The 20,363-nt window shown below is 36.0% G+C and overlaps 1 protein-coding gene across 1 annotated transcript in view; it reads right to left on the bottom strand.

Annotated features, from left to right (window-relative positions):
• GFRAL (GDNF family receptor alpha like) overlaps positions 1-20,114 on the bottom strand; it is an 86,753-nt gene extending 66,639 nt beyond the window's left edge. The window contains exons 1-3 of the mRNA XM_052648215.1: positions 20,093-20,114; positions 15,407-15,538; positions 11,731-11,889 (exon numbers count right to left, since the gene is read on the bottom strand). Of these exons, the coding sequence (XP_052504175.1) occupies positions 11,731-11,889; positions 15,407-15,538; positions 20,093-20,114 (313 nt within the window). The remainder of the gene's footprint in view (positions 1-11,730; positions 11,890-15,406; positions 15,539-20,092) is intronic.
• Between the last annotated feature and the right edge of the window lie 249 nt (positions 20,115-20,363).

The raw sequence follows: 20,363 nt of genomic DNA, 5'->3' as shown, positions 1-20,363 counted from the left end.
GACCATCTAATTCTAAAAAAACTTTCATTCAAGAAGCATTGGTCAAGTTCCCACTATGTACCAGGTGCCATATTGAAGACCAACTTTCAGTACCTGTTGTCAAGACTTATATAGGAAATGGGGACATGAAAACAAAATCACCATAAAATAGAAGGAGAAATAATACACATATTCATAAAGTGATAGGGGAAGACTATGATCAGATTTTATTTTAAAAAGAAATTCATTTTTTGCCACTGGCTGTTGATTAAGATATTGGCTTCCATTACAGGTTATTGATTAGGAGATTGATTTCTGCTATGGCACGTGTCTCTTCATGATTCACCTTGTCCCGACTTGAGCTGTCTGTCCAAGCTCCCTGCCTGCCCATCTATGAACATATATGATGGTACAATCATAAAACAATTCTTTTTACCCCCAAGGGTGTCAGACTTTCCAGACTGTTTGCATTGTTCCATCTGTTCTCATCATACACGGTTTTCATATCTCTACTGGTTACGTCTCAGCTAAAGAATCACTGTCTCTTCAGGAATCCACCTTCCTATGTTTCGGAGAAGTTCCTTCTTCTTTTCCATATTGAATGAAATCCCAATCAGCAAGTTTCCGAGAATCCTATAGCTTTTATAACAGATACAAAAGTCTAGGCTAGCTAGACCATCTATGATAGGTTAATAGCTGTGCTTTGGCCCTGTTTGGTATGACTGTGCCATTGTTTAAAACATATTCAAGAAACCATCATTAAAATATAAATAAACACTGAATTCACTTATTGTTATGAACTAAATTTTGTTTGCTTCCAAGATTCATAAGTTGAAGCCCTAAATCCTGATATAACTGTATTGGGAGATGGTGTCTCTAGGGAAGTAATTAAGATGAAATGATGTCTTAAATGTAGGGCCCTGATCTGGTAGGATTAGTGTTCTCATAAAAAGAGACATTAGCAAATTTCCTCACTCTTCCCTGGCCACGTGTATATCCCACGGGAACGTCCTGTAAGAAGCTGGCAAGAAGCCAAGGAATTTACAAGCCAGAAAGAGAGCTCTCACCAGAAACTGACCCTGCTGGACTTTGGTCTGGAACTTCCAGTCTCCAGAACGATGAGGAAATAAATTTCTGTTGTTCAAGCCACCCAACCTCTGGTATTTTACTAGGGCAGCCCAAGTGGACTAATCCACTCAAAAAACTAGCAATTCTTACAAAAACAATTATTTTATCATGGGGAAACAAATTCTATCTTGGATCCATATTATTTTATGTAATACGAGTAATGCACTGTAATAAATTGTTTGCACATGAAATTCTAATTTCAAATAGTGCATACATAGGTATATTCACATTTTTTCTGGAGAATATTTTAAACTGTAGCTTAATTGCTGAAAAGGAGCTAAAGCGCAGTATGTCATGGAAACACAGAGAAGCTTGGGCCCACCAGAACGTCATCTCGGTTGTATGATCATATATATCAAATAATGCACAGTGTTTATATATACCACATCTTTATCCATTCATCCGTTGATGGACATTTAGCTTTCTTACATGTCCTGGCTATTGTAAACGGTGCTGCAAAAAACACTGGGGTGCATGTGTCTTTTTGAATTATGGTTTTCTCAGGGTATATGCCCAGAAGTGGGATTGTTTGTCATATGGTAGCTCTATTTTTAGTTTCTTAAGGAACCTCCATACTGTTCTTCATTGTGATTGTACATATATACAGTGGAATATTACTCGGCCATTAAAAAAAGATAAAAATTGGGGCATCTGTAGAAATGTGGATGGACTAGAGTCTGCCATGTAGAGTGAAGTAAGATGGAAAGAGAAACATAAATATTGTGTATTAACGCATATATGTGGACTCTAGAAAAATGGTACAGATGAACTCATTTACAAGGTAGGAATAGAGACACAGACATAGAGAACAGTTATGTGGACATGGGGCATAGAGAGATAAACGGAGAGATTGGGATTGATGTGTGTGCCTTGACGTGTGTAAAACAGATGGCTGGTGGGAAGCTGCTAGGTAGCTTGGGGAATTAGTTTGGTCTTCTGTGGTGACCTAGATGGATGGGATGGAGTTGATAGGTACGAGAGAGGTCCAAGAGGGAAGGGAGATACACACACACACACACACACACACACAGCTGATTCATTTCATTGTACAGCAGAAACTAACACACCATTGTAAAGCAACTATACTGTAATTTTAAAACACAGTGTTCCCTCTTCTTGATCCACTAATATTGAAATATATGCAGACTCTGCTATCTTCTCACCCTTCTACTTCTCTAGTCCAAGACACCACGCATTTCTATGTTGACCTCACCTTCTGCCATGATCCCATTTGCCACCCACCAGTGAATGACCTCCTGCTTTATACCTGCAGTGCAGATCTCATTTCTATGTGTCGTGCAAAGCATTTTAGGCTTCAATTCCATACTGAGAACTGTCTATTTGATATCTCCGCTTGGGTATCTAATAAACATTTCATACTTACCACATCCCAGGCTGACTCCTGACCTCTCCTCTGTCTCACTCCCAAAGCCTCTTCTTCCTATAGTTGTTCCCATGTTAGTCAATGAAAATAATGGTAACCACATCCTTTCTAATTACTCAGGACAAAAACCTTGGAATAAATATTGATTCTCTTTTGTTGTTGCATCCCCATGTGATCCACTCGTATCAAGCATACTAAGACTCTGACAGCTGTCCACACTGTTCCAACACCCATCATCTTTTTGCTGTCTCATTATATAAATTTCCTAATCGGTCTTCCAACGTGGGCATTTGCTTCTCTTCAGTCAACTGTCAACACAAAATCCAGAGTTTTCCTCTTAAAGATATACATCAGACCATGATACTACTCTGGCTCAAACCCCTCAATTTTGAAATGACCTACAAAGCCCTTCACGATCCTGCCCCTATTTTATTTCTGGTCTCATCTCCTGCATCTCAAACCCTGCTCTCTCATCTCTACCTGTAGTGTCATCTTTGCTCTTCTTCAAGACCATTCCCAGCTCACCTTGAGCTATTTCTGCTGCCCGAAGTTCTCTTTCCCCAAATACCCACATGACTCATCCCTTGCCTCTTTCTGTCTTTACTCAAACATTAATTTCTTCAGAACGACTTCCTGGCCATCCTATTAAAATTACAAACCACCCACTCAGACTTCCTTTTGCCCCTACCTGTATTATTTTCCTCCTTAGCATTCATACTGTTTATTTTTATTTTTTTAATTTAATTCATTTTTATATTTTATTGGAGTATAGTTAATTTACAATGTTGTATTAGTTTCAGGTGTACAGCAAAGTGATTCAGTTATACACATAATCATTCTTTTCCAGGTTCTTCTTCCACATAGATTATTACAGAATTTTGTGTAGAGTTTCCTGTGCTACACAGTAGGTCCTTGTTGGTTACTTATTTTATATATAGTAGTGTGTGTTTATGTTAATCCCAAGCTCCTAATTTATAGCCCCATCCCACCATATCTCCCCTTTGGTAGCATTCATTCTGTCATACCATTTAAAATATACTCTCCAAATCTTTTATCTTGTTAATATGCTCTTACTGATGCTTTTGAACTGTGGTGTTAGAGAAGACCCTTGAGAGTCCCAAGGAGATCCAACCAGTCCATCCTAAAGAGATCAGCCCTGGGTGTTCATTGGAAGGACTGATGTTGAAGCTGAAACTCCAATACTTTGGCCATCTGATGGGAAGAGCTGACTCATTTGAAAAGACCCTGATGCTAGGAAAGATTGAGAGCAGGAGGAGAAGGGGATGACAGAGGATGAGATGGTTGGATGGCATCACTGACTCAATGGACATGAGTTTGGGTGGACTCTGGGAGTTGGTGATGGACAGGGAGGCCTGGCGTCCTGCAGTCCATGGGGTCGCAAAGAGTCAGACATGACTGAGCGACTGAACTAAACTGAGCTGAACAGCCTATTACTAAGATCCCCGCTTTGGTGATCTTGATACTCACTTTCCCAACTGCTGGTCTTTGTCAGGCAGTGCCCCATTAAAAGGAAGTTGCCACACCTCGGGGGACAGACTTTTCCAGGGGATAGCTCCTATGTTAAGGACTAGTCCATTTGAGGGGCTCAAAGAGGCAGCATCTCTAAAGGGCCATTCCAGGGCTAAACTTCTTGTGGAGTCAACTAAGTTTGCTGTGGTAATTGCCTTGCATTTCAATTTGTCCCACCCCCTAATCCTGCTTTTCCCACTTCATCCTAGATTTTGTTCCTGAGCCCCCAGCCTAATACTATTTTGTATGCAAACCTCTGTCTCAGTGTCTGTTACCAAAGAAACTAACCAGGACACTCCTCAGTTAAGAATATAAGGTCCTAGAGAACAATGATTTGTGTGTGTGTGTGTGTGATTTTTGTTTGCTTTGTTAACTGTTTTCCCCCCAGGTCTTAGAACAGAGCCAAGGACATGGTAGGCACCAAAGAAATATCTGTTAGATAAATAAGTAATCATCCCTTACTATATTATCTATTTCTTTAATTTTTAAATCCCTTAAAAACAATAAGTTTTTAAAATGAAGGGCAGTGTTATTATTGCATTGTTTTTTTAAAATCAACCAGACTTAGGACTTAGCACATTTTCACTGTCTTATAAATACTTGTTCAATGAATGGATGAATAAAGCTCACATTAGTTTAAAACATTTTGGCATTTCCATCTTTCTGCATAATCCCTTTTAGACACAGTCATAGTAATATATATATTTAAATTTTTTTCACTTTCTGGGAGAAACACAGGCAGAAATGACAGCTGGAATAAGAAATTATTCTTTAGTCAGTTGGTACTTGTGATTATACTTAAGATTCTAAAATTCTTCCCTTAAATACTGACCTGAAACAATGCCCAGGTTGAGTTCATTTTTATTGTCTTCAGTGAAGGATGGAACTGGATTTATTTGAGCATCCTTTATGCAAATGTCCTCAGACAAACTTTTCCAAATTTCAGTGCACTCTGCTTTCAAAGGGTCACTGCACTGACAATTCCACAAGATTGTTTCTTGCAGATTTTCTCTTAATGCTGAGCAGAAGTAGTGTCCATCAAGGGTCTTGCATTGTTCTGATTCCCTCCTGCAGGTTTTCTTGAAACTCTCATACAAAAGAGCACAATGTTCAGATTCCTGGCACATACGTGCTGCCATGATGCAATCGCTCTTTTTTTCCCTTATTAATGATGTCTCTTTCTCATGGAGCCACTTTGTGCTGTTTGAGTGTGAAGCCAAATTCGAGGACAGTGCTGATTCTTCTATATTTTTTAAAATGACAAAAATTAAATAAAGCTCATTTAGTTTAAATTTAAATAAGCTCATTTGAAACCCTCTTAATGTTTCCTAGAAAGTCCATAGACATATTTTATAAATATTCGACTGTTTTTCAAAAACCACTGAAGACATTATTTCAAGAAAACTATTACAAATGACTTTTATTTTTAAAAAACTGAAATAAAAATATTGCTTATTTATAGCTTATGTAACAAAGCATAATGGTAATGCTCAATTTCTTTTGCTATTTCGTCTTCATGATTTCCTTCTGTCTTTTCATTACATTTGATGATAATTTGTAGAAACCATTGTAACTTACAATGCTTAGGAAAAGCTAAAGTGTTCATCTCTCTGTCATGTCTGACTCTACGTGACCCCATGGACTGTAGCCCTTCAGGCTCCTCTGTCCATGGGGTTTTCCAAGCAAGAATACTGGAGTGGGTTGCCATTTCCTTCTCCAGGGGATCTCAGCCCAGGGATTGAACCTGGGTCTCCCATATTATAGGCAGATTCTTTACCGTCTGAGCTGCTGCTGCTGCTGTTGCTGCCGTGTCACTTCAGTCGTCTCTGACTCTGCGAGACCCCATAGATGGCAGCCCACCAGGCTCCCCCGTCCCTGGGATTCTCCAGGCAAGAGTACTGGAGTGGGGTGCCATTGCCTTCTCCAGCTACCATCCATTATTTCTCTTTGTATAAACTTTGTATATTTCTATTTCCTCCTAGAAATATACCTATAATTGAAGTGTTTCTCCACAGTTTTCATTATTTCTCCTTTAAGAAGCCTTTTTTCAGACAGTTTTTTCCCTAATTCTCTTGTCCACTCATGAATTTTTAATTCCAAAGATTTATTGTGTATCTATTCAGGGGCAGTATATATATATCTGTGCTTTATACATATGAGAAGTTTTTTGCCCACTCCCAAGAACCAATTTCCACCGCTTGGAAGTTATATCCCTCGTAGAGAATGTATGTTCTACTAGAGAATTCCAATAAGTCCACAGTTATATAAACTTTATAGGAAGAAGATTAAAACCACCTCAGTGTAAGAATCCTTACTTGACCTAAGGTTTCAGTAGTATATACCATCTATCTCTGAAATGTCTCATCTCCCTCTGAGGTCCTTCATGTGGACCTCCACAATGAACACTTTCTTGCCCCTACAGTACATAGGGTCATGCAGAGTCAGACATGACTGAAGCAACTTAGCATGCACAAATGCATGCAAGTTAAAGATAATATAATCAACTTCATAATATGAAAATGTTTACTTAAAACCTACCAGGACATTCTTAGAAGTACTGTTCAGAGTACAGCCTCTTTACTGCATGTGTTTTGAAACACACACTACAGTATAGTTTTACACATTTATCAGATAACAACTCACATGAATTGTTATAATTATTTAAGTGAGATTTCTCTGCTGGAACACAAACCATCTCTCCTACCCCTTTTAGACAGCATATGCAAACTTGCATGGATAGGATATATATAAATTAATGCCATCCACACATAATTTGTTCTATTACCTTGGTAATTATATATTTTGAAATCATTAATCTAGGCTAAATGAAATAATCAGGCTAAATGTCAATTTTACTTTGCTATTTACTTAATATTTTTTTAATATTTATTTAATATTTTAATTTGCTTTTACTTAAGCTAACCAAGAGCAGGGAGTCTCTTAATTGATCTTTATATCCCTCCTCCAGTGCTTAGTATCTACACCTATTAACTGAATAATTAGTATTTTATGAATGAACACATGATTTAGATGCTCAAAATGTGTTTACAAATTAATTATATATTTATTGATCAGTTACTAGATGTCAGGCACTGTGCTGAATATTTGTCATATGAAGAAAAAAAAAGAAAAAATATAAGAACTGATTTGCTCAATAAGCTTACAATCCATAATAAAGAGCAGAAAAGTACATGTCTGTTATATGTTGAGAAATATTTTGGGAAGGCAAATGAGGGGGAGAGAGAGAAAGATCATATCCTGATGGAGTGACGATGAAAGGCTTGGTGGAAGATGCTGCAGTTGACATGACAAGATTTCCACTGTCGCTTCCTTTTTCAATCTAAGCTGAATTATAAGCAAGCAGCTACTGATCTGTGTAAAGACCACAGTCGGAGCAGGTCCATCATGAAGTGCAGTTGTAAGATCATTCTGGTCTTCTGTGCAGGGTTTCTGTACCCCTGCCTTATCAATATTACCACAGGGTGGCATTTATTAAGTATCAAATATGGAAAAAGTGGTTTTAAAATGGGGGCTGATTTCAAGTGCTCTAAATTCGTATGTAGCTATATTTTGGTATCTACATTTTGTTGCATCTTGGTCTGATAGAAATTATTATTGAGATATAAAGGAACTAGTCCTATCGTCTTGAAACAAAAGTCAACAAATAACTGTAGTATTTCTATATGCTTTTGCTTCAGCCTACTTCAGTCTAAAACTAGAAAAGGCATATTCATTAGGTAACTATGTCATTTTAGTCTTTATCTTATTGACTTCTCTGCATTTACTGTTGATTATTTTCTCTATGTCTTTCTCTGTCATTGGCTTGAAAATTCTTCCTGTGGTTTTTTTTTTTTTTTTCTGTCTTTAAAATCTTCCTTATGATTTCTTCAACCAGGTCATGAAAATATTATAAAAATACTTATATTCTCACTTCACATCTTTTTCTGGCCAGTCTGATCCTCCTGCGTGCTTTTATCTGCTTCTTACAAACCACTGACTCATAAATCTTACATGTACTCAATGCAAGATGCATGTTTCCAAATGCCAGCCAAATGCCCTATCATTGCTTTTTCTAAACTATATATTCATCATGTGAAATGCAAAGCAAAGTACTAACATTCCTAACACAAATGTGCCAAAGTGTGCCACCCCCATGCAAACTCTCCAAATATAATTCACCACTGTTGTCTTTCAGCCCTGTCTCCACATAGAGTGATACCCTTGTGCCAAGCCAGCAACTTGTATCACACATTTAATAACATTCCCCACTCCTCATATCTGGTGGTAGCCAATTCCCACTGATTATAAATCATAAGCATTTCTTAAGCATCTCTTCTCCATGGAGTCCTCAGCACCAGTGCAGAAGTTTAGGCACACGTCACATCTCTCCCAAATTATTCTGTTGGCTCTTATCCTTGGCCTGCGTCTTACCCTGCCTCCATTCCATCTTCTAAACCAGCCTCAATGGAGTCCTGAAGAATACTGATTCCAGATTCTTCTGTTCAAAATGCATTAGTAGTTCCTCAAAAGTCTGATTTCTTTTCAGTATCATCTCCTGACTCCTCTGTTCTATAATCCAGCTTAATCAGGAATGTGTTTCTTCCCAATGTCTCCTGCTTCATTCTATTTCCTCCATCTGGAATATCATTTTATTTCATCTGCCTAAGGAGTCCAATTCACCCTGAAAGGCCCAAGTCTGTCATTTCTTCTTTGAAGGCTTCTGAGACACCATTCAAAAAAAAAAACCAAATTCAGATGAAGTTGCTCAGTCGTGTCTGACTCTTGGCAACCTCATGGACTGTAGCCTACCAGGGATTTTCCAGGCAAAAATACTGGAGTGGATTGCCATTTCCTTTTCCATGGGATCTTCCCAACCCAGGGATAGAACCTAGGTCCCCCGCAGTGCAGGTAGAAGCTTTACTGTCAGACACCAGGGAACCATTATTTCTTCTCTGTAACCTCAAGTAAGTATCATCTCATGTGTATCACATTGTATAGGTGATATTTAGCAATTATCATTTCAATTAAGAATTGACATCATATAAAATATGTTCTATAATGCTACTGGAATTAGAGATGAATAACAAAGATATCTAAGGAATACTCAAATATTTGGAAAGTAAACAATGATATTATGAACAACTCTTGAATCAAAAATGAAGTCAGCAGTAAAATAAGAAACTATTTTGAACATAATAAAAGTTAAAACACATTTTTATTTAATTTAAAATTAGTGGATGTAACTAAAGCACCACTTGGAAGGAAATTTATTTAATGAGATATTTAAGAAAAGAAATGTCAAATCAGTGATATAAGATTTCATCTTAAGAAACCAGAATGATGAGTCAAATCAATAATTTCAAGTCAAATCAAATGCAACAACAACAACAAAATAATGTAGAGCAAAACTGAGAGAGAAATTGAGAGTAAAAAGAGAGAGAGGGAAATAGAGATAGAGACAAAAGAGAGAAAAGGGCATGAATTTCTGGTACCTAAACAAGAAAATGACATCATCTTAACTCCTTCAAGATGTTTAAAGAACAATTTAGGAATATTATAATATCATATAAGAAATGAATTGCCAGCCTAGGTTGGATGCAGGATACAGGATGCTTGGGGCTGGTGTACTGGGATGACCCAGAGAGATGGTATGGGGAGGGAGGTGGGAGGGGATTCAGGATTGGGAACACGTGTACACCCGTGCCAGATTCATGTTGATGTATGGCAAAACTTATACAGTATTGTAAAGTAAAATAAAGTTAAAAAAAAAAAGAAAAACTAAAAAAAAAAAAAGAACAACTTAGAGAGACAGAAACTACAATAAAGAGTAAAATGCAAACAAAATTAAAAATTCAACAGAAATCCAACAGGTATCTTTCAAATTCAGTTATTTAAAAGAAAAGAAATGATAGGCATTACACAACTTGCTTTCAAGACATCTCATGAAACTGCAATAAATTGCTGTGGAGCATTGGCAAAAGTATAGAAATACATACATCCCTGGGACAGATTGGAAAAACCAGGAGAACAGCCACTAGTGTACAGCCCAGTGATCTTCTGAGAGAACTGAAACTGAAAGTATCTTCAACAAATGTGGTGGAACAATTAGATATTCATATGGCAATAGAACATATCTGAGTGTTAACTTGCATCACTTATGAAAATTGACTCAAAATGCATCATACACCTAGATAGAAAACCTAAGCCACATAATTTTGAAGCCACATAATATATTTCTTTGGCACATAAGCACATGAAAATATAATCAACATTATTATTATTTAAGTGTAAATTAAAATCCCAGTGTGATACCATTAAACATGTTTTGAAATGTCCAAAAAAGAACAACACAGAAATCAAGTCCTGGCCTGAATGTGGGGCAACCAGAACTTTCATACATTTATGGTTACTTCAAATTTGAAATATAGTATGAAAGTTTCTTATAAAGTTAAACATACACTTTATTATATGACCCAATAATTTTTTACTGAGGAGAAATAACATATTTGTACAAATATTGTGGGTGAGAATTTACAGCAGGTTTATAATCTCTACAAATCTGGAAACAATGCCTCTGACTTTCAGTGGTGAATGGATAATCAATTCAAGTAATAACCGCACAGTGGAATACTACTCAAAAAAGAGGACAATTTTTTGGTGAATCACAAAGGGATAATTTTAAATAAAAGAAAACTGGCTCAAATGCCTACATGTGATATAATTTCATTTATATGAAATTTTGGAAAAGGCAAGATGAAACAGGAAACTGTCTAGTAAGTTTACTAGGAAGAGTTGGAGAAGTTGGGCTATGTGGCTATTTAGGATAGATGAGAGATAAACCTCTCTCTTATAAAGTGGGGGAAGGGTGATTCTGAAACAGAAAAGGTGAGAATTCTACGACAGCAGGTGCATTCCTAACCGCTTCTGGGGGAGTGTACATAGAGACATTGAGGATCTAGAAGCTGATGACTTTCGGGTTACTGGATCCCATGCATCCCTTGAAAAATCTGCACATGCTCTCAAGACATGAGCTGACTATTTTGAATACCACTACTTCACCATATGACATATTTCACCATCTGACACCAGGACTTCCCTGCTGGCTCACATGGTAAAGTGTCTGCCTATAATGCGGGAGACCCAGGTTCCATCCCTTAGTCGGGAAGATTCCCTGCAGAAGGAAGTGGCAACCCACTCCAGTATTCTTGCCTGGAAAATCCCATGGATGGAGGAGCGTGGTAGGCAAAGAGTCGGACACGACTGAGCAACTTCACTTTACTTCACCATCAGGCAGACACGTTGAGTTTGCAGTAAATAAATGCATATTAAATAATTAAATGCACCTATGCAAAGGCAAGCATAATGCTAGGTAAGTGGTTATACTCTGATCTTTCTCAAGCGGTCTTGTTTCCTTTACCAAGAAAAATGGTACCTTATTTATCTTTTATCATTTAAGTCTTGTACAAAGCCATAGTGAGCCTCACAAATAAAGATACTGAATGAGTGAATCTATCATTCTAATAAATTATTATTGAATGAAGCTTGAAATTGTGGTTAGTGTTTATAGAAATAAAAACCTTAAATTACATGGACTAATCAAATCACCAGATAAAAAACAAAAGAATTCGTCAAACTACATAGCTGTGTTTCTTTTTGACATTGTACTTTCTTTTGCGTGACTGTAAGCATTTCATATAACAATGTATTACCTGATTCGTTGATGCATTTTTCCCCAAGCAAGTTGTTAAAAGTGCAGTAAAGGTCATCAGAGCAGAGACAATCTTTAAATTGTAAATTGCTTTCCACTAAGGACTGGATACTTAGGTCACAGCTGGATGAATTCTTCATCTGGCAGGTGTTGCCTGGATTTCACAGTCAAACATACAACATTCTAGAGATTAATCTGGATAAAAGTTTTGAGCCCTCCTACCCAAACTATGTTAAACCTTTGGGTAGCACCTCCTACCCAAAGCTTTTAATATCTTGATTTTAGTAATTCATTATTAGAGTGAAATTGTCTGGGGTTAATGAACAGCATGTTCATATAATTGACTTTTCAAGCAAAAAAAAAAAACTATTCCTACTGTTTTCACCCCCAGTATTTTCTTTCTAAAATAGACTAAAACTTTCTGTATTTTATGTTCTCTTTTTTTTAATATTTTTTTTTACTTTATTTTACTTTATACTGCACATATATATGGAATTTAGAAAGATGGTAATGATGACCCTGTATGCGAGACAGCAAAAGAGACACAGATGTATAGAATGGACTTTTGGACTCTGAGGGAGAGGAAGAGGGTGGGATGATTTGGGAGAATGGCATTGAAACAAGTATACTATCATGTAAGAAATGAAGTGCCAGTCTATGTTCGATATAAAACTTTCTGTATTTTGAAAGAACTTTTTCCTCACTTAGAATGCCAATTTGTGCTCTTTAATAATAAATAAGGCTGCCTTTAAAATGAGGCAACCAGAATACTCTGTAATTTTAGCTATTTTGTCTGTTTAGCAGTTTTATTAGCTGTTTGATCTTAATCTGCTATTTTATTTTATATACCATTACAAGATTATAGTAAGAGACATCCAAGTGGCTTTAAGTTTATCGTATAAAAAGACAAGGTCTTATACATCTGTGTCTCTTTTGCTATCTCCCATACAGGGTTATCGTTACCATCTTTCTAAATTCCATATATATGTGTTAGTATACTGTATTGATGTTTTTCTTTCTGGCTTACTTCACTCTGTATAATTGGCTCCAGTTTCATCCACCTCATTAGAACTGATTCAAATGTATTCTTTTTAATGGCTGAGTAACGATAACCCTGTATGGGAGACAGCAAAAGAGACACAGATGTATAGAACAGTCTTTTGGACTCTGTGGGAGAGGGAGAGGGTGGGATGATTTGGGAGAATGGCATTGAAACATGTATAGTATCATATAAGAAACGAATCACCAGTCTAGGTTCGATGCATGATACTGGATGCTTGGGGCTGGTGCATTGGGATGACTCAGAGGAATGGTATAGGTAGGGAGGTGGGAGGGGGTTTCAGGATGGGGAACACGTGTACACCCGTGGCGGATTCATGTTGATGTATGGCAAAACCAATACAATATTGTAAAGCAAAATAAATAAATAAATAAAATAATAATAATAAAATTAAATTTAAAAAAAAGACATGGTCCTGACACTTAGAAAGCACTCAGTAAATATTATTGCATGTTTTGTAATTACCAACATTTCATACTCTGCTTTAATATAGAAAGCCTTATTCATCTACCCAACTATTTTCTTTTATTCATTATTCCTGAATAAAACTTCTTGAGTACATTTGATTTGTATATTTGAGAATATTTCTATTTCAGCTTCATGCATGGTATAAGTATGCAAGTCTTCCCATTCACTATGAATTACTTGCTATTTGTATACTAAATTCAATAAATGTGTTATAATTTATGATACACTGAATGCAATAATTTAAGTTGCCTTATAAAATGTACCAAGGAGCCTCATTATCAAAACAAATAATGGTTTTTTTTCTCAGTGTCCTTTATTATCATCTTAAAATTATTGTGTTATTAGAGAAAATTTGCCTTTGAAATTCTTTTCCTGAACTGTAATGAGAATGTTGCTTTTAAACTGGGGTGTTGGAGAAGACTCTTGAGAGTCCTTTGGACTGCAAGGAGATCCAACCGGTCAATCCTAAAGGAAATCAGTCCTGAATATTCATTGGAAAGACAATGTTGAAGCTGAAACTCCAATACTTTGCCTACCTGATGTGAAGAGCTGATTCATTTGAAAAGACCCTGGTGCTGGGAAAGATTGAAGGCAGGAGGAGAAGGGGATGACAGAGGATGAGATGGTTGGATGGCATCACTGACTCAATGGACATGGGTTTGAGTAAGATCTGGGAGTTGGCGATGCACAGGGAAGCCTGGCGTGCTGCAGTTCATGGGGTTACAAAGAGTCGGACACGACTGAGCAACTGAACTGACTGAATGAGAATACTGAATAGAGACCGATAACTTTCTCTGGCATTTGAGAATTGCATGCACCCTGTTCAAGTGCATGGAAGAGAAGAAATCTCATTCCTTATCTATATCCTATGTAATTCCTTGAGATCTTGTGGCTGGACAGGAGCTCTGTTAGTGGAGATTGTAAATTTTCACATTGTCAGAACTATAGATTGTTGCCTCTTAATCCAACACACTTCACCTTACATCTTTGGAAGGTCGAAGGAGCACAGGCAGATAGACAAGGGTCCCAAGCAGTACACAATTTATTCTTCTATGAAGTGGCTGGAGAAATAAAGTGAGCCATGAAAGAATATAGTTTTTATTTTTCACTTTGGATTTCTCTTATTGAATATGCCAAAAATTTACTGGGTTTTTATGGTATTATCACACTCATCATACAAGTTGATAAAACCTGTCATGTTAGAAAAAGCTTTTTTTGAAATGTTCTGTCCTAATAGTATTGGGATATTATCTCCTACATAATCACTTTATCTACTTTTAGTGAATGGAGTCTTACAGTAATGCTCTCATTCAACATATATTCAGCTACTTGACATAGCCAGGATTTTTTTTTTTCTTTTAAACAAATGACAATGACTTTTAAATCTTCATATTCTCTAACCCCTTGGGCCTCCCTTCACATGTTTGGAATGTAGGACAAATTAAAAATAAAAATAAAAATATATTTGAACTTGCTCTTGACACAGTTGAAATGGAAGATAGTATACATGTTGAAAGAATATAAAACTCATGTTACATACATGCAAATAATGTGTTTGATTTTCACAAACATCATCTTTCTATGTTATCACTGACATAGTAACATACAAACAAAAATATTTTATTTGAAAAAATGTTGCCATGTTTTTGAGAGGCATGTGTATAATTGTAACATTATACATTGTAAAATAAGTAAAAGAATAATCTGAAACTTTGCATAAAGTTGCCTGCAGTGTCAGCGCATTAAGGTTCTTGAGTAATGGTGGTCCAGTGGTTAAGAATTTGCTAGCCAATGCTGGGGACACAGACTCCCGGTCTGAGAAGATTCCACATGCCATGAGCAACTAAGTCTGTGTGCCACAACCACTGAAGCCCATTTGCCTAGAGCCCAAGCTCTACAGCAAGAAAATACCTGTGTGCAGCAATAAAGACCCAGCACAGCCAAAAATAGATAATTTTTTAAAAGAATACTCTTAGGTATCTAAATTCACTAATAAGTAACTGAAGGTGAATCACTTGAATACCAAGTTTAAGTAAGGCGTTTAGAGAAAAACTTAGTTTCTAAGACAGTGAAAAAAAAATGACCAATTACTATTTTTTATGTCAGTAAATAGAAGGTATTTGAGTGCATTTTAAACAACTTGTTTTACCTGAGACACTGCAGGCATCTTCCATTATTCTCCAGGCATGTTTACAACCATCAGCATCACTTAGGCAGAGCTCTCTTAAATATGTGCAGTCTGTGGTTTGGGAAGTGGACTTGTTCAAGCATAGCCCCACAGCTTGAATAACAACAATAAGGGAACAACAGAAACAGCAATATGACAACATGGTAGTTATTTACTTCAGACCTAAGTTATTAATGATCAAGACCAGAATTATGAAAATGGAAATGTGATTGTCATTAAAAAACCTAGAATGAACCTTAACCTCCCCTCCAGCTATAGATTTGTTTCTTTTATATAAGATTTTTAAACAAAACATATATATTTGCCCTCATTTTTTATTTCTGCCTATTTATTTCTCAATTAACAATTTATTGTTATGACTATTGCTCCATTGAAACTGTTCTGAAAAATGCCACCAAATAATCTCCCTAACGTGAATTTCATAGTTTAAAGACTTCACCTTGCCTGCTTTTATCATTGGGAATTTTGTCGTCACTTTGTTCTTGAAACTTTTTTCTTCTGGCGACCCTCCCTTGTAATTCTCTTGATACTTATTCATTTGATATTTTCTGCTCATGGCATTCCCAGAATCCTCTTACTTTTCTGTTAAAATGTATTTGTAGCTTAGGTTCTGTCCTCAGACTTTTCTCATTCTCATTTTACATACTCTTCGTGAACAACTCCATGTACTTATGGTTTTAACTAAAATCTCAAGATTGATGATTCTCAGATATCTAATGCAATCTTGTTATTTTCCAATATTTTAGTTACAGATGCTGTTTTCTCCACCTAAATGTTCCAGACACACTTCCATATAATATTATCATCGATATTGTCCTTCTCATCTCTTGGACCACCTGTCTCATCAGCAATTCCACCATCCACAATGGTGCTCATACTAGGAAGCTTGGGTTCACGATAGGTTCCTTTTCTAGCCTCAGTTTCACTCTCCCACATCCACTCTTGCATCGATCATTGATTCTCATCTTGCAAATTGACCAACTCATCAGATAGTCAGTCTGCCTTCATCTGATTCTGGTAAATTCTTTACACCCCTTACTCCACCTTATGCGCCATTCCCGTCCAGTCATTTCTCTGCCTCATCCTTTGAATGGTTCCTCACAGCGTGACTCCCATATTGTTCATCATGTGCAACCTAGATGTCCTTGAGCATTTACAGTTCCTCAAATGCTCCACGCTGCCTTGTACGTCCGAGTATTTACTGTATAGTCACTACCAGACACTGCAAGTGGCTGGAGAGATAAAGTGAGCCATGGAAGAATATAGTTTCATTTTTCACTTCGGATTTCTCTTATTGAATATGCCAAAAAATTATTGGGTTTTAATGGTATTACCACACTCATTATACAAGTTGATAAAACTTGCCATAAGAAAAGAAGTTTTTTTTTAAAAAATGTTCTGTCATAATAGTATTAGGATAATACTACACAATTATTTATCTACTTTTCGTTTTATCCACTATCTATCTGTTTTCTTTTTATTCTGGACTAAGACTTTTTGGTCCTTTAGGACTCAACACAATAACTACTAATTTTATGGAAACTGTTCCTAAATTCAATACCCCTTTCCTGCATTCAAATTGAATTTAACATCCCTTGCCTGTTTCACTACCATCTTGGGACCTTCCCAACCATGGAATTTACTGCTCTGTAATGAAAGTGTGTATTCACGTGTTTGTCTTTATCGTTGGGTTCTAAGATTTTACTCAGTAGGCATTAGGAATAATTCACAATGGTATGCCCATCATTAGTGCAATGATGCATTACATATATTCAATAAATGCATGCTGATTTAACCAACTTAAATAGTTGCTTATGGATGAGTTATATATAAATAACTGATAGCATTCAATAAAAACAACACCTTCCAGATATTTGCAAGTTATTTTGGGTAGAAGAGAAAAGGTTTCAGCGTTTTTTTAAGTATCAAGAAAGTAGCAATGTTAATTTAATGTATTGTACCAATTATTCAAACTGATTCTGCAAGCATACAAACTGACACTTGCTCACTCAATCCATAGAAAAACATGGAAATTACAATTGAGTTTTAAAGACAGTATATTAGCTGTAATCAAGAGACCTAAAAGCTATGTCTTAATCAGAGTCAAATTATCTGATTTTTTAAAAGATGATGGTAATTATGAATGACCTGTCACAACATAGAGTTATAGGCTTCAAGTAAAGCCATAACATCCTTTTTTTTTCCTTTTTAATCTTACCTTTTCCAAACCTCTTCTAAGGAGAATGCATGGCAACTGTTTGGATCATATGAACTACTGACTGAGTTACTGTGTTTAGAGATTAGGCTCACGAGTGTGGCTTGGTCATATTTTTCTTGGGGAGGGCTGGAGTGGAAATTGACATATCAGCTTTCTGTTTTTGTGTGTTCATGGATAACCTCACTAGCCAAGTTTCTGTTCTAGGTTAGAAAGCCTGAAGATGGGCAGCACATGTACACACATGGCTGACTCATGTCAATGTATGGCAAAAACCACTACAATGTAAAGTAATTAGCCTCCAGTTAAAATAAATTAGTTAAAAAATTAAAAAAGAAAAAAGAAAGCCCGAAGAAAGAGAAAAAGAGCCACTTCCATTCTGTGCCAATGTTGCTTGTTTCTTTCCAGCTTGCCAAAGATACTGAAGTAAGGATTTTATGTCAGAAACTCAATATGTAAGAAGCTACAGCTTTATTTGCCACTGATCATTATATCTTGGGACTACTTCTCTCAAGAAACTTACAGGTGGTGGTCTCCTGAGTAAATTATCAAAATCTCACTGGTATGTCAGTGCAAAGATCATTAATGAATTCTACATATTATCTTTCCCAAATGTGTTTTATTTTCTTTCATATTTAAAATTCTAGGTTGAATAACAATTTGATTGTTTTACATGACTTTTCACATGTTCCATTCAGAGGAAATACTGAATCAAGTAGGAAAACCACTTCAAGGGTTTGGCCCAGAAGAATCAAATAAATGATAACTTTCCAAAATCTTATCCATTCCTGACTAGGATTTGTGGCTACATATTTAAGACAGGAGTTTTCAAGGATCCTCTTGAAATGCCAAGTGAAAAACAGGTCCTATTTAAAAATAAACAGATGGAGCATAGTGCACCTTTTTTTCACCCTCTTAAAGACATGTAAAACTCACTAGGATATTTAGTACTTTGTTTCAAGAATTCACTATGTCTCACATTTCCTTTGGAGAAGGAAATGGCATCCCACTCCAGTGTTCTTGCCTGGAGAATCCCCGGGACAGGGAGCCTGTCTATGGGGTCGCACAGAGTTGGACATGACTGAAGCGACTTGACAGCAGCAGCAGCAGCACATTTCTTTGGCTGCAGAACTTTCTGGCATCACAAGATTTATTTAAATGGGGTTGAATAAATATTCCAAAGAATGCATTATGGGAAATATTGGTTAAACCTATCAAATAGCATAATTTTGACCCTAAGTGTTAGATAAGATTTCCCTCCTTCTTGTAATCTACTGACAAGGTTAATTTAGAAGTGAAAGTTGAAAACAGGAACCTGTCACTGTTGTTTCAATGGGGGCCATAATGAGATTGTAATATATTTTGTATATCTCATTATATTGCTGCCTGAGCTTCAAAAATTAAAGACTCCGAGATTTTTCCTTATTATAAATAATAGGTATAGGAAACATTGTTGGAAATCAATACAAGGAGCAAAATTTTGAATAGTATTTAATCCTCCAAACCTGAAAATATGTAAATATATAAAAGACTCCTTTCTTTCTTGCCTTAATTTTGACTAAATCTATTTAGACTCTTTTTCATGTTCAACACAATTTGAAATAATCTTCTTTGTTTTCTTGCCCACAAGTATGCCTTTATTGATCAATACCTGTTGGCAGAGAGTTACCAGAAAATGTACTGGCTTTGTTTTAATTAGTGAAGTATTAATATTCATCTACAATTATAATTATCCTTATTTCTGAATTCAGTTTGTAGATTCTACTGCATGCTGAGGAATATATAATAGGTTCTCCAATCACATGTATACCAAGCAGCTCTAACATAGATTCTACTTTAAGCATACATTATTTTTACAGAGAGAAGCTCACACTTTTATCTCTGGGTTATGAAAATTAACTGAAATGTGAAGCATTTGAGGTTGTTGCATTACTCTATGAACTGTCTCCTATTTATTAAATATTAACATCTAAAACAAGGGAAACTGAATGGATTTTTTTTCAATTTAAATTAAAAGAAAAATGAATAACATGAAATTTGTCATCTTATAACTTGTAAATAAATACCAGAAGGTTTCATTTCTAAAAGGCTCTAATATATATGTAAATTTTATAAACCCTAATCAATTACCTGAAGTAAATGGATTAGTATATATATATATATATATATATACATATATATATATATATATGAAAAAATCTGAGTGGTAAAATGCAGTTCTCACATTGTGCATTTTCTATAGAGTTATAAATGAGTAAAAGTAGGCATACATTTTTATAAAAGTAATAAGCTATGTTACAGTACAAATTTGTAATTAATAATTTATATTATAAACCTTTGTTAGCTTGATATTTAAGTGACTGGAGACACCATTTGATTCACAAAGAATTGATGTTATGAATTCAGATAAACCAGAAGAATGATTCACTTACCGAAGAAAATGAAGACTATCATGGTGGTCAACTTGGGGCTGTTTACCTGCAAAAAAAGTAGATATGTTTTTTCCAACAACCTCCTTAACAGTAACTGTCCAGAATAAAGCTCTGGTTTCTCCTCGTGGTTTCTGAAAGCATCCCTGATTCAAGTCAGCTTCCTGTCACTGCTTCCTCACCAATCTTTCCTGAGCTGTGAACTTTCCTAATTAGGTCCAAATTCAATTATTTTCTTCTGAGTGTACTGATCTCGGATATTATGCTTCTAAGA

This window comes from Budorcas taxicolor, chromosome 11, assembly GCF_023091745.1.
Source record: "Budorcas taxicolor isolate Tak-1 chromosome 11, Takin1.1, whole genome shotgun sequence".
NCBI lineage: Eukaryota > Metazoa > Chordata > Mammalia > Artiodactyla > Bovidae > Budorcas > Budorcas taxicolor.
This window is presented reverse-complemented; position numbering and strand designations above follow the sequence as displayed.